Below are 13230 nucleotides of genomic sequence, written 5' to 3'. Positions count from 1 at the left end.
ACTGTAATTATAAAGAAAACATTACGCAAAGGAGAAGCAAACCCACAACTGAAGAGCTGTCAAAGTACCGCCTGAAGGAGCTCATGCACCGCCAATAGTACACGTACCATAGTTTACACACTGACTTAGAATGCTCTTCAAAATTGCATAAAACTTGGCAAACTTCATGAGACTAGCAGGTCACATCACTAAACCAAAAATATTTATTTACTTATTTTTAGCTATGAAATTTACCGTACTTTAATTGAATAAATGTAAAATAGATGAGCCCATACTGTATGGTGGAACATTCAGGTGACAGACCCTCCATCATAGTGCACCTTTAAAATGTAAAAATGATTATGATTATGTATGATTATGTATTATTAATTATGATGTAAAAATGACTAACTAGACAAATTTCCCACTACTCAATAGTAATTTTGTAATTTTACCCTCGTTGACTCTCCTCCTTTTACAAAAAACAGCCCCATGTTCTCTATTGGTGTGCGAGAGGAACAGGACTCCAAATGATAAATGTCTTTCCTGTTTAGACCTAAGCGTTGTCAATAAACAAAAGGATTTATTTATCCTCTTCAGACCTGCTATAGTGGATGTTTATGTCTGTGCGCTAGAGTTATACAGTATTGGAGACTCTTATCACATAAGTTAAACATGTGGCCTCTGTTTCATAAAGAGTACCGGTACTTTTTCTGTGCCTAGTGTAGGTTCTACAATTCTCTTATACTTTTTATTAAGAAAGCCAAACAATGTTGTATTTACAGTAAAATATTTTTACAAGGTAGGAATTTCCCTGCCAAATTCATATCCGCTTTATTTATAGAGCACATTTTATAAACATACAGTGCTGCACAGTAGTTCATGTGAAAATAAAAGATTCTCTATTCAGCTTGTTATTATGTAAGTAAACCCTAAAATCAAATTACAAAACATTTTCTTTTTTATAGTTATAATAAGTACACTAATCATATCGTTGTATGTGTAAGAGTATTGGATAATAAGTACTTAAACAGTAGACAGTACAAGTTGCTAAGAAGGCGTCACACTTGGCTTGTCTGCTCATGTCTGAATTGCATCACAGATTAGCTCTGCCTCCTTTTACACAGCTGTATCGCAGGCATGTGTACCTAAGCACATAACCCACACAGCATAAATAAAGTGTCCGTTTTTAATCCACATTACATATACATTCTTTAAGTGCAGACCTTAAATATTATGTTAATAAATCAGTAGTGCACTACCCTTGTGGACTTTGATATGGATTGCAGTAGAGCTCCAGTGCCCTCCTCCTCCTGGAAGAGTCTCTCCATGTTTTAAAGTCAAACCTCTGGACTTGATCATCTTAACTGCTTTCTAAACTGTAAATAACCAAACTTGATGGTAGCAGCTATTAGGTTAATTTACACTCTCCCCACCAACCTTTAACATCTTTAAATACTGTTTTAAGTAAGCTAACAGCATAATTATACATACACACATTTTTATTTTTATGTATGTAATGTTTTTATTTTTTTTAAATGATTTGATTGTCTCCTGTCTGCTTGCAGTGAACCGACACAACCACTTGAAGGACTTCATGCTGGTTGTGTCCATAGTTATTGGAATGGGGGGCTGCTGGTTTGCCTACATCCAGAACCGCTACTCCAAAGACCACATGAAGAAGATGATGAAGGACTTAGAGGGTCTGCAGAGGGCCGAGCAGAGCCTACATGACCTGCAGCAGAAGTGAGTTCTACACAAACACAACATTATACCCTGCACTAGAGCTGCTCAATATACCTCGAAAATATTGATATCGCAAGATTGGCTGATGCAATAATCGATATCGCAAAAAATAAATAAATCGCAACAGCATAAAGTTGTCCATTTTAGAAAAGTGATTTCCTGCATTAGACTTGGCTTGGTCTTGATTTTGTCTTTGTTAGGTTTTTATTTTGACCCAGTTTGACCGGTAAAACGTGTAATTTTTTGTTTTTGTTTTGAATCAACTGAACTTAACTGCCAAAAAGTAATTTGAAATATTGCAAGACAGAACATAGTTATCGAATGTCACATGCTTTTCTCATATCTTGCAGCCTTACTCTGCACAGATGTATAATAATACTGATCATTAATGAGGAGCTGGTGAGGTAAAGAATAGCCTGGAAAAGAGCCTAGAACCGCACTGGCTGCTGAAATTTTATAAACTAGTCAGAACTTGTAGGCTGGCAGCTGATCAGATAGAGATTTTTAAGTTTTTTTTTGTGTGTTTTGTTTTTTCTCATTGCGTAAAGAAATGTATACAGAACCTGAAATGTAGCATCTTACAAATTCAAATGGGTCTCCTTCAAACTCCAACTCAGACTGAGCTACAGTGAAATTGAGAATGTTCTGGACAAAGGAACATTGTTCTTAGCTCTGTGGGCCATTGTCTATTGGAATTTTTACTTAAAAGAAATGCATTCAGTTGTAGAGTCTTTAGAATATTAAGAGACATTTCACAATACTAGCAACAATGAGTTTGCTTTGTGCTAGGTAGAGCTATCCATGTACTGTACAATCTTTGCAGCTTTGTTATGAAACATATCATCAAGAATACTGTATGAAAACTATCCCGTAAGACATCAGCTGATTTTGTCTTTGAGTCTAAAATAAGACAGATAATCAGTTAAACCAAGCAGAAGAGAAGTAGTGGTGAATGCCTGGAATGTGCTGTCTCCTCTCCTTTAAAGGATTGGCCACACTTAACCTCACACACAGGTCTTTTCACAACATCAAACTGGTTCCTCATGTTTGCCTTATCTTGAAATTGTGTTGTCACCATACTAAAATTTCTTGATTTTGAGACATGATACTCAATACCGATTCTGATACAGACTTTCTTTAGACAATAGAATGGGATTTTCAGCATTAAACCATAGTACTCTTTTATTTTACCATGTGGCCTCATATCTGTGTAATTCCTCAGGTGTCGAGGTATGTTCTGTATTGACTTATGTGCGTATGCTAGTCTATGTTGGCTTATACTTGATATCATACTAAAGCTATTCGGGATATGTATGCGATTCTCAAATGAGTATCTAGTTTCTATACTTTTGACAACCCTATATTGAACAGAACATATATCAAAAAAGAGATGAATATAACATAATTTAACTGTGAAAAACACTTATAAATACTAGGAAAAAATCTGGAAACTGAAATAGTCTATGAACATATTAGTCACATGGAAAAGGTAAAGAGGTGCTTACATTGATGCATTGAGGAGTTGAGTCAGTCGGTTGTCAGAGTAGCAACACAAGTTTGCCAAAAGCACAAAAGTAAGGGACATTTCTCGGTCCATTAACTCTCTTCTCTTCCTATGCTGTATGTCTGGCCTGATCAGCATGAATGCATTCCCTCTCTAGCACTGTTAAGTAAACTACGACAAATGGATCTGATTTATATTAGCCACTTGATGTTGTGATGTCATACCTGTAATTTGTAAACAATAGTGAATAATTCTTGAAGGTTAGGGCTATGGTGTTTGGTCAAAATCATAATCATTTGTTTCATAATTGAAATCATGGTTATTTCAAGAGATTACTTTTGAATAGTCAACGCTGTAGAGAACACATCACTTGACACTTCAGCTTAAAAAAACTACAGATTTTGTGGGTGTTGTTTGATTACATTCAATATAGTAATGTTTGAAGCAGCTTTTCAGTAGAGCATCTAAAATTTGATGAAACATGAAAAGTTTATAAAGCGGACTGTATAGGATGATGGCAGGGTCAATACTAAGAAATTTAATTATTTCAAATCTACATACAGTTTCACCTCCTTTTTTCAAATCTGACAAAATTAATTGCATACACTGGTTGCGGTTACATGCAAATCAAAATCTGATTATCTGATTTCTGGACCTTTAAGACCATTATTTAAATTTAAACTGCAAAGTCTAATGTGAGTATTCAGAGACTTCATGAACAGACAGAAATCAGATGTTGTTGGGTTTTTTTTTAAATAATCTTTGAACATCAGAAATCTAATAATAATCAGATTTTGAGTGTGCATGCATCTGCAGCCACTGTTTTATGCTCATGATCAGTGAGCTGATAAGCCAAGCCACTGTCAAACTTGTAATATGTTTAGGTCTAGTTTATGTAAAAATGAATGGGACATTTACTTGCAGAACCATACTCCCCCACCCACCATTGACCCTCATATTATACTAACCAGCTAAACTCTTCATAAAACCTGTTACTACTTGTTGTCCCCACACGTTTCCTACAAAGGCGACTGGGCTCCTGTCTGCCTGTTACAGTAGCTCTCTGATCCCTGCTGCCAGCTGCACTCTTTCCATACCGTTAAGCAGATCCTGGAGCGGTGTCGAGTAGCACAGTGGGAGGAGGGTTTTCTTCTGTGTCCCATAGCGGGAGATGGCGTTGTAGGCATGAGCTCCCGGTACACTGGCTCCGGTGCTAATTCACCCACATTTGCTGTTTGACGTGGTGTGCAGACAGGCTGGCTGGACCACGGAAACAAGGTCAATGTGTCCAGGAGACGTTAGACTTCCTGACTTAACACTTACAGGATGTGTCACTATCATGTGCGCAATATTAAAAGTGCATTGTGTTATTTTTCAAGAGGAATGCATACCACCTGCTTGTCTCCGTGGAGATGTTTGGCTTGAAGTTTCTACAGTATGATATCAAACTTTTTTTTATAATACTACTTTAAAATGACAAAACTATAAACAAACAACGAGCAGAACAGAAATAAAGGTCAAAATATCCCAAGCGAAGTGCAAATCGGGCAATTATTTCAACGAAATGCAATGACATGGTGCATATTGCAGACAAAGTGAAAGTACTTCTATGATATTAAACTTAACTATGTTGCATTTTATTATACATATTGTTACTCGGGAACCTCTCCACAGACCTGACCAGTTACATGGCCTATTTGCAGCACCTGTCTGTCCCTATGTAGCTGGATAAGTTTAACGCCATATTGTGGAACATTCCAGACAAAACAATAACATCTTCGTGGAAACAGTGACGCTGAAGATTTCCTATTGCTGGAGTAGGGGTGGGGTTATTGACAAAAATGTATATTTGCAGTTCTTTTTGCTCATTGATGATATACTTTATATTGTAATCGTGCTAGTATAAATTTTTTAATACAGTTCCCACCTCTATGTTGGATGAAACAACAGTTGGTGCTTGCTTCGGTGCCAGTGCTTACAAATCCATGTGAGAGAATAGCAGAGGTCAGGGTCCAACGCATTAGCAGCACTGTGCACAGATACATTTTCCATAGTGGACTCTCAGGATCATCTTACACGTCTCTGGACTTTTTAGCTGGACATGGCTAGACAGTGCTGCCCTCTAGTGTCCCTTAAGTAGCTTTGCTGTATTGTTTGTTTATCCTTGTAACAGCCAGTGCAATTGGTACAAGTGGTATTGTAAACCTCAGATATTAACTGCTTGGTTATGGAAAAAAAAATAAAAAATACTGCAGTGAAATCGCAGTTAGGCTATTTGAAAAGATTGTTGTACTGCGTAATCTGCAGAAGAATACATTTTGTTGCTAAAACTTTGAGATTAAAAGTCACTATAAATAACCACAAGTAGTACATATAATCATTCATATTTTATTAATGTTCAGACTACACATTTTTGTTAATTTAATAGAGCAGTAAAAATACATTTTCATATTCGCACATCCCAAAACCTTTTATTTTTTTTATTTATTTATTTTTTTTGTTACGTTAGATGTGGTAACAATAAAAAAAAAAAAGTGAGAGATTAATTAATTAAAAAAAGATTAATGAAACTGTTTAATGGCTGGTATAATTTTATTTATTAAAATTTTTTTCTGACTTGTAACTTTCTATATTACCTATTTAGGAACACCCTGCCTAAATTCTGATATCAAAACTGTAATGTTTTTGTTACCATTTTCAGTTAGGACTTGGGGCTGTTAAAAGGTGTGGAAAAAAACTACTCTAAGTATGTGTGGTTATAATTATGTAATGTTTTGTGGGCCCCTGTGACAGTGGCTAGGAGATGGTTTAATAGTCTGGTGTAAAAATATCCCTGTTGACATCCCCAGTGTTTCTACAGTGCTGGTGGGAAATGGCATGCTGACAGCTGCCCATTCCTCGCTCCGATCGCTCATTGCTCTGTTGCCGAGCAGCTGAAATGCACCGTGTTGTCCCTGGGTTATCCATTGTTTCCGGTTACGTATTTGCAATGGAAGATGTCCTTAGTGAAGTAATTATGAAATGGGTTTTTAAGACTCAGATCATTCATTAAAACATTTTTGTTTAAACTTTCAGATTATTCACATAGTTGTTTTTTTCTCTCATTTTGAAAGGGTCTGTAGTGAAAGATTGATTTGTAGGTTAACATCCCATAATTACTCAGTCCATCCCCCTGAAAAAAAAAAAAAAAAAAAAAAAATGGTACAAAGTTCAACAACTTGTCAGCACAAATTACATTCCAGCCTGTTTAATGTTCACTTATTTGTTTAATTGGTCTCCAGTTGCTACATTAATGTCAGAAGGAGATGCACACTCAGTCAAACAGAGCTCAACCTCACTTATCTATAGTTATTGTATGTATTTTTGTCCCTTAGAAATATTTGATAATAATAATATATTACTACCCCCTTTTCTGAATGTTTCAACACCTGATAAACACGGTGTGAGTCGTGACCCCATTTTGCAACACCTAAAAACGTGAAGAGCAATACAGTGATAGAGTGGAACAGTCTTCCCACTTTTGTAAGGGAGGCACCCACTTTTACTACATTTAAAAGGGATTTAAAGGAGTGGCTTAGATCAACACAAACATGTGAACACAATTCATAGTTACTCAGTTTTAGCTTTACATAAAATACTCGACTTATAGGACTTGTACAATACACCTTGCCAGGTTATGTGCAATACACTTTGCACTTTAGAACTTGTGCAATACACTTAGCACTTTAGAACTCATGCAATACACTTAGCACTTTAGAACCCGTGCAGTATACTTAGCACTTTAGAACTCGTGCAATACACTTAGCACTTTAGAACTCGTGCAATACACTTAGCACTTTAGAACTCGTGCAGTACACTTAGCACTTTAGAACTCGTGCAATACACTTAGCACTTTAGAACTTATGCAATAAACACAGCACTTTAGGATTTGTGCAATACACACAGCACTTTAAAAGTTGTAGTAACCCTCCTGAGTTTATGTTTTTGACTTGGCTTCTGTCCTGCCCTGTATGTATTTGACTGTATTTTGTGTATGTGGTATTTTATGTTAAATGTCTATCAACCTGTCCAGGGACAACAGATGGAAACTAGCCTGTGGCTAAAATCTGGCATATTTACATATGTATCTTATGTTCATTAATATGCACTGTCCCTTTTCTAAATAAATAAATAAATAAAATATTGCATCCACATCTTAAATATTTCCTAAATTCCCATTAATTCCATTTACATAATCTGTGTCCAAGCTAAATAAGCACTGTTGCACTGTTGCAACAGTGGCTTTACCAGAAAGTTGGTGGGTCAGATCCTGTTCTTTCATGTTGTTTTACCCTTGGACCAGTTACTTCTCTTAACACAATGAATGAATGTGTGGTACTGTAGTGGTTGTGGATACTATTCAGCCACTATAGCCTCTCCATGACTGCCAGTCTGTCCCAGGGCACATTTGGCTACATATGTGGTATTATGTTCTAGATAATTGTACTAATCCTGTGCCTGGGCTGCTCTCCAGGTTACAGATAGCGCAGGAGGAGCACCGCACAGTGGAGGTGGAAAAGGTGAACCTGGAGCAGAAGCTGAGAGATGAGATCAACACTGCCAAACAGGAAGCTCAGCGCCTGAGGGAGCTCCGAGAGGGCACCGAGAACGAGCTGAGCCGCCAGAAGTACGCAGAGGAGGAGCTAGAACAGGTATTACTACTACTACTACTACTACTACTACTACTACTTTAACGGTTAAGAGTACTATAAACATTGCATCTGTCAGTTAAGATTAATTCAATTCTTTGTTTCCTTGTAAGGGTGGACTTGCAGCACTTGGCCATGTAATCAGGACATCATAATTAGGATATTTATACAGGCTGTCCATAAAGACTCTTTATAGTTTAAAAGTATATTACAAAGGCAGTTGATAAGATATCTTAATCAGACTTGTTCTATTGTCTTCATTTAATACACCTCTATATGGGCACCTCAGATGTTCTTGGTGGCCCACTTCTTTTTCTGTCTTACACTGTCCCTGTCTCCATAATTTTCTTGTGCCATGCACAAATTGACGGACATAATGGTGGATCTTTTCCAGACTTTGTTCTATAGTTTCTATAGTTTCGTTGAGTCTGTGTGTCTGATTTTGTCTCTATAAACCATGATACACATTGTTTCTTCTCTTGAGGAGTAGCCATTTCTTAGGGGTTCATTCAAAAGGATGCCTCTCTAATAAACAGGATGTCTGAAATACAGAGATGCAATGTGATTAAAAACTTTTAGAACTACTGAGTACAATAGAACAAATCTAATTAATCTATCTTATCTATTGCCTTTGTAATAAAATGTTTAAATAGTAAAGTGACTTTATGGACACACTGTAGTTTTTTCGTTAGGGCTGTAGTCTACTAAAGAAATTCTTGGCTAACTTAGGACATCTGGATCCATTTGTCATTTTGTCGTGGCAAAGTGCAGGGCATCCAAACTGCACTTATGCAGTACAACTATGCAGCAATATGAGGAGAGATTAAACATTTTGAATATTAAGAATACAGTACTCATAGTAAACCGATGGTACTCACCATCTGTTTACATAAATGCATGTGCCTATATCACACACCCCTAGTATGACCATTTTATTCCTTTTAATTTTGCTTAGTTTGTTTTGTTCATGTCATTTTTGAACCAGCCCCTTCATGTTCCTAAAGACATTTTGTACAGCAAGATTTAAAAAGTGCCACTAACACAAAGTTTCTTACATAAGCTCTGATCATTTGCATAGGTGCGCATGGCTTTGAAAAAAGCTGAGAAGGAGCTGGAGTCCCGGAGCGGCTGGTCCCCCCCTGAGCCTCTCCAGAAGTGGCTGCAGCTCACACATGAGGTGGAAGTGCAGTACTATAATATCAAGAAGCAGAATGCAGAACGGCAGCTCCTAGTGGCTAAAGAGGGGGTATGTGTCTACTGCAGCACAAAAGCTCTGAATGCCTGCTGTAGTGCCTATATAAATGTCATTGGGTTTTTTTTTTTTGTTTTTTTTTTTTTTTACAGGCCGAGAAGATCAAGAAAAAGAGGAACACTCTCTTTGGGACTTTCCACGTGGCTCACAGCTCTTGTCTAGATGATGTGGACCACAAAATATTGGCAGCAAAGTTAGACACTTTTCAAATGGTCTAAATTAAAATTAAAACAATATGTCTGTGTAGACCCTGAGTCGTCCAGGTCTGATCCATAGCAAACAACGAAGTTAAATCTGTCAACTGGACAAATCTTGTAGGAGTGAAGACGTTTCGCTGCTCATCCAACGCGCTTCTTCAGTTCCCCCAGAACTTGGATGAGCTTGGATGAGCAGCGAAATGTCTTCACTCCTACAAGATTTGTCCAGTTGACAGATTTAACTTCGTTGTTTGCTATTAAAACAATATGTCAGGTTGTAAGGGAGGGAGCGGGTCTGGCTCTGTGAGGCCTGTTCTCTATAACTGTGTCTTATATTATTGGATTTAACCCCTAAAAATGCAGTGTGACTAACTTTTAGAGAGATAATACTAATAAAAGCAGTAGGCCTATTCTTATAGTAACAACGTATTAAACATATTAAATACAATTCATTGAATTAATTTTAATAAACATAACGTATAGCATAAAAAAGGGGAGGGTAAGGTATCTGAACCTTTGGACCTGACTATGATGATTCGGACCATTGGCCACAAAGTTAAAGAGAATCCCTGGTTTAGTTTGTTAATTACATTAACATATGAGAGAAGATTGAAATATGAACTGATAAACCGATATAAATCCCGTGCATTTCGGACCATGTTTGTAGCAGTCTAAACTACAGGTTTTTTTTTGTGTAGAGGAAGGTATGATCTAAGTCGTTGCAGACTTTGATAATAACTCTTTTTTTTTTTTAAGATTGTGATATATTATGCCGGTTCTGTCAGGTTCAAATGAAGCAAATAAGAACCATAATTATATGTTAAAATGTTGAACAAAAATTATCTTTTTTTTATTGCTGACCAGTTCACCATTCATTACATTACAGTTTTGGTTGAAATGCCTTTGTGTTTTTTTTTTTTTTTCTTATTTCCAGGCAGGCTCTGGGTGAGGTGACGGCCGCTTTGAGGGAGAGACTGCACCGGTGGCAGCAAATCGAGATCCTCACAGGCTTCACCATCGTCAACAACCCCGGGCTGCCCTCACTGGCCTCGGCTCTCAACCTGGACCCCAGCTTCATGGGAGGAAGAGCCACGCCACAGCACTTCATCATGACCGACGACATGGAGGAGCTAGAGGAGGACATCATGCCTGGAACTCTGTCATGTAAGACTTCATCTGAGTCTGGGAGCCTGTCTGGGGGCAGTAGCAAGCGGAGCTCTAGGCACTCCAAGGGCCACCCAGGGAAAAGCAAAAGCCAGCACACATAAGATTTGGACCTTAACTGTACCTGTCCAGATTGTCCTCATGAAGGGCTGAGCCAAGGATTTTAACTGCCACGAGTGTTGTTTTACATTTTTCGTATGTGCCACCTGTAAACTCACAACTGTCCTGTTTTCACCCACTTTTAGTTCATGTCATGACCTTTGTTCAAATACTTTTGTTCCTGAATCTGTTTACTTGAATTGGATTACTAATTGAAAGTATAACTGTGACCAACTTTTTTTCAAATCAAAAAAAATATATTTCTGAATTTAAACCTGTGTGCTGATATATTTGTAGTGGTGTTGCCAACTTATTATCAAAGAGGTTAGAACTATTGGTCACTGGAATCAGAACCAAAATAATAGTTTAAAATCACAGCAAAAGTCATATGGTACACTCTTGTGCATTCTTCACGTTAGTAACACTAAAGGTGTTGCAACAGGAAATTGCATGCTAGCATAGAAAAAGTTGTCACATTTGTGGCTTGGTGCTTGAGCCGTTGGACATGTGGGTTTATGACTCCCTCTCTTTGGGTGCAGTCTGCATGTCCCTTCTCTGTTTCTTTGGGTCTTTCCACTTTTTCAGATTAATACTTAATGTCTGTCTGTGCATTTGTGTGCACCATGCAATCACATAAAACTAACTTGAACATTTTAATGGTTAAAACATTGCAAAACATTACTTAGTTACATTTACTTATATACATTTTCTAGCCAGGAGCCACATGCAGCTCATCAGGTACAGCTTGCAAATGATTGAATGATTCATTGGCTGTGTAGTTGATTGCATAGTTAAATCTTGAGTATGAACACCCCTTCCTCACACTTAGGCCATTCTTCTCCATGAGTCTGGACAATCAATGATGTTACTTTAAAATTGAAGTCCTAGTTGTTTCCCAAAAATGCTTGAGCTCTATACTGTGTTGTACAGCTGTTGTTAAACACTAGAGTAGCTAAAATGGTCCTGGTGGAAATGCTAAAAACAATAATAGGGTTTTTTATGGATAAATGGTTTGATCTCAGCTCTTACAAAAGCTTTCTGTTGTGTCCTTGCGTAAGACACTGCAGGTACCTTGCCTGTGTAAATGTGGCCTGGGTGAATGTGGCTTTTGTGAGTGAGTGGTTGTTGTCTAGAAACCAGTTTGGTGCAGATTGGCTGTCAGTCTGTCCTGGGGTGACAGTGACTAAAGCAGTAGTTTAGTAAATGGTTGCCAAATTTGTAAATACAAAGAGCCCACCTTAGCCGTAACAACCTAAACATAATTTCTCAATATCTTTTATGTACATAACAACACAACCCCAGAAATATTCTTTGCTTTACATTAGGTTACATCGTTTGAACACTTACATTATAAACTTGTGTGACATATTGATACTACAGCATGTGCTAGGTTTGAGTGAAGCTAACAGTGAGGCCAGCCTTGCTGCACACTCCCTCTACTGTGACTGTCTCCATTAGCCCCTTCATGATTGTCTGGCCTGACTGCAGATGCGCTGCTGGAACGGAGAGCCAGTGAGCTGTGGTCCGTCGTCCCTGACACTCGCCTCGGCAGGAAATACTCCGGTTGGACATTTCTTCATGCCACCACCACCCCTCTCTCTCTCTCCCGCCTCTGCCCGAGACTTCACTTCTCAGAGCAACTACTGCAGTGTTTCATTCAGCAGCTAGTAGAACACAGCTCAATGGAACAGAGCAGTGTTCATAGTAGTGCCATTTCACTTCATTCTCACCAGTGACTCTCCTGCACTCCTGTGTGTTTGTCGTCTCTTTGTGTCGGCAAAGGGACTCTTTCATCATGTCTGTGATTAGTCATTTGTGATTTTTGGAAAGATTTGAGACAGGTGCTGGAAACCTAATAACATGTTGCTCATTGACCCCAGTTTTATTTATTTGAAAAAAGCAGTGATTTGATTGGCCAGCAAGTGAACATTATTTTTGGAAATAGTTTGACAGCTTTTTTTAGCAAACGAGTGATGGAAGTGGGTTTATTTGAGAGATAAACTCAGAAACTAACTAACCTGACATGCTCCAGCACCTTGCCTCCTTTCCCCCTCCTTGTTCTCTCCTTGTCTAACTGAACATTTGGAACATGTTTGAATATGTCTGTTATTTTGTGCCCACAGCTCCCAGTATGATGTCCCTGCGCCAACGCCACATTGACCCACAGCTGGCCATGGGCTCCCAGAGGTTGGTAGAGAGTAGCCTGTCACCAGGGCAGCAGGGGGAGGGCTCGTTTGCCAGGCCGAGGGCTGTGCTGAGGCAGTCGCGCAGTCAGTCATTCGGCCAGCTGGACTCTCTGCCCCTGCCCCCCCTCTCCTCTGCCGTGTCACATCCCTCCATCCCTTACTCCGCCTTCAGCCATCCTGTGTCTTCTCTGTCCTCCTCTGCCTCCTGTCTGCCAAGCGCTGTCTTCCACTCTTCTTTTCAGCCCATGGACCCCATTCCTGATGTGTCCCTGTCCGAGGCCAATCTGCTTTCGTCATGTAGCGGCAGCTTGGGGTATCCGTGTCCCACTGTGTTTCACTCGCGCTGCATGAGCATGGGACTTCTAACCAGCTTCTGTTTCATTACATCTGTCATATAGACCATTGGTTTCAAATG

The 13230-nt window shown here is 38.7% G+C and overlaps 1 protein-coding gene across 6 annotated transcripts in view; it reads left to right on the top strand.

Annotated features, from left to right (window-relative positions):
- Positions 1-13230, top strand: part of stim1a (stromal interaction molecule 1a) — a 31127-nt gene that overhangs the window by 14930 nt on the left and 2967 nt on the right. For 2 of the 6 annotated variants that reach the window (XM_055225885.1, XM_055225884.1), the window contains 6 exons: positions 1548-1725; positions 7743-7920; positions 8996-9163; positions 9262-9362; positions 10301-10530; positions 12753-13128. In XM_055225885.1, the coding sequence (XP_055081860.1) occupies positions 1548-1725; positions 7743-7920; positions 8996-9163; positions 9262-9362; positions 10301-10530; positions 12753-13128 (1231 nt within the window). Of the gene's footprint in view, positions 1-1547; positions 1726-7742; positions 7921-8995; positions 9164-9261; positions 9363-10300; positions 10917-12117; positions 12193-12752; positions 13129-13230 lie in introns of those variants that run through there. The other 4 variants (XM_055225886.1, XM_033976692.2, XM_055225888.1 and 1 more) reach the window with 3 other exon arrangements.

Source organism: Periophthalmus magnuspinnatus, chromosome 13 (genome assembly GCF_009829125.3).
Source record: "Periophthalmus magnuspinnatus isolate fPerMag1 chromosome 13, fPerMag1.2.pri, whole genome shotgun sequence".
Classification (NCBI taxonomy): domain Eukaryota; kingdom Metazoa; phylum Chordata; class Actinopteri; order Gobiiformes; family Gobiidae; genus Periophthalmus; species Periophthalmus magnuspinnatus.
The sequence above is the reverse complement of the archived record's forward strand: the minus strand, read 5'-3'. Positions and strand labels throughout refer to the sequence as shown.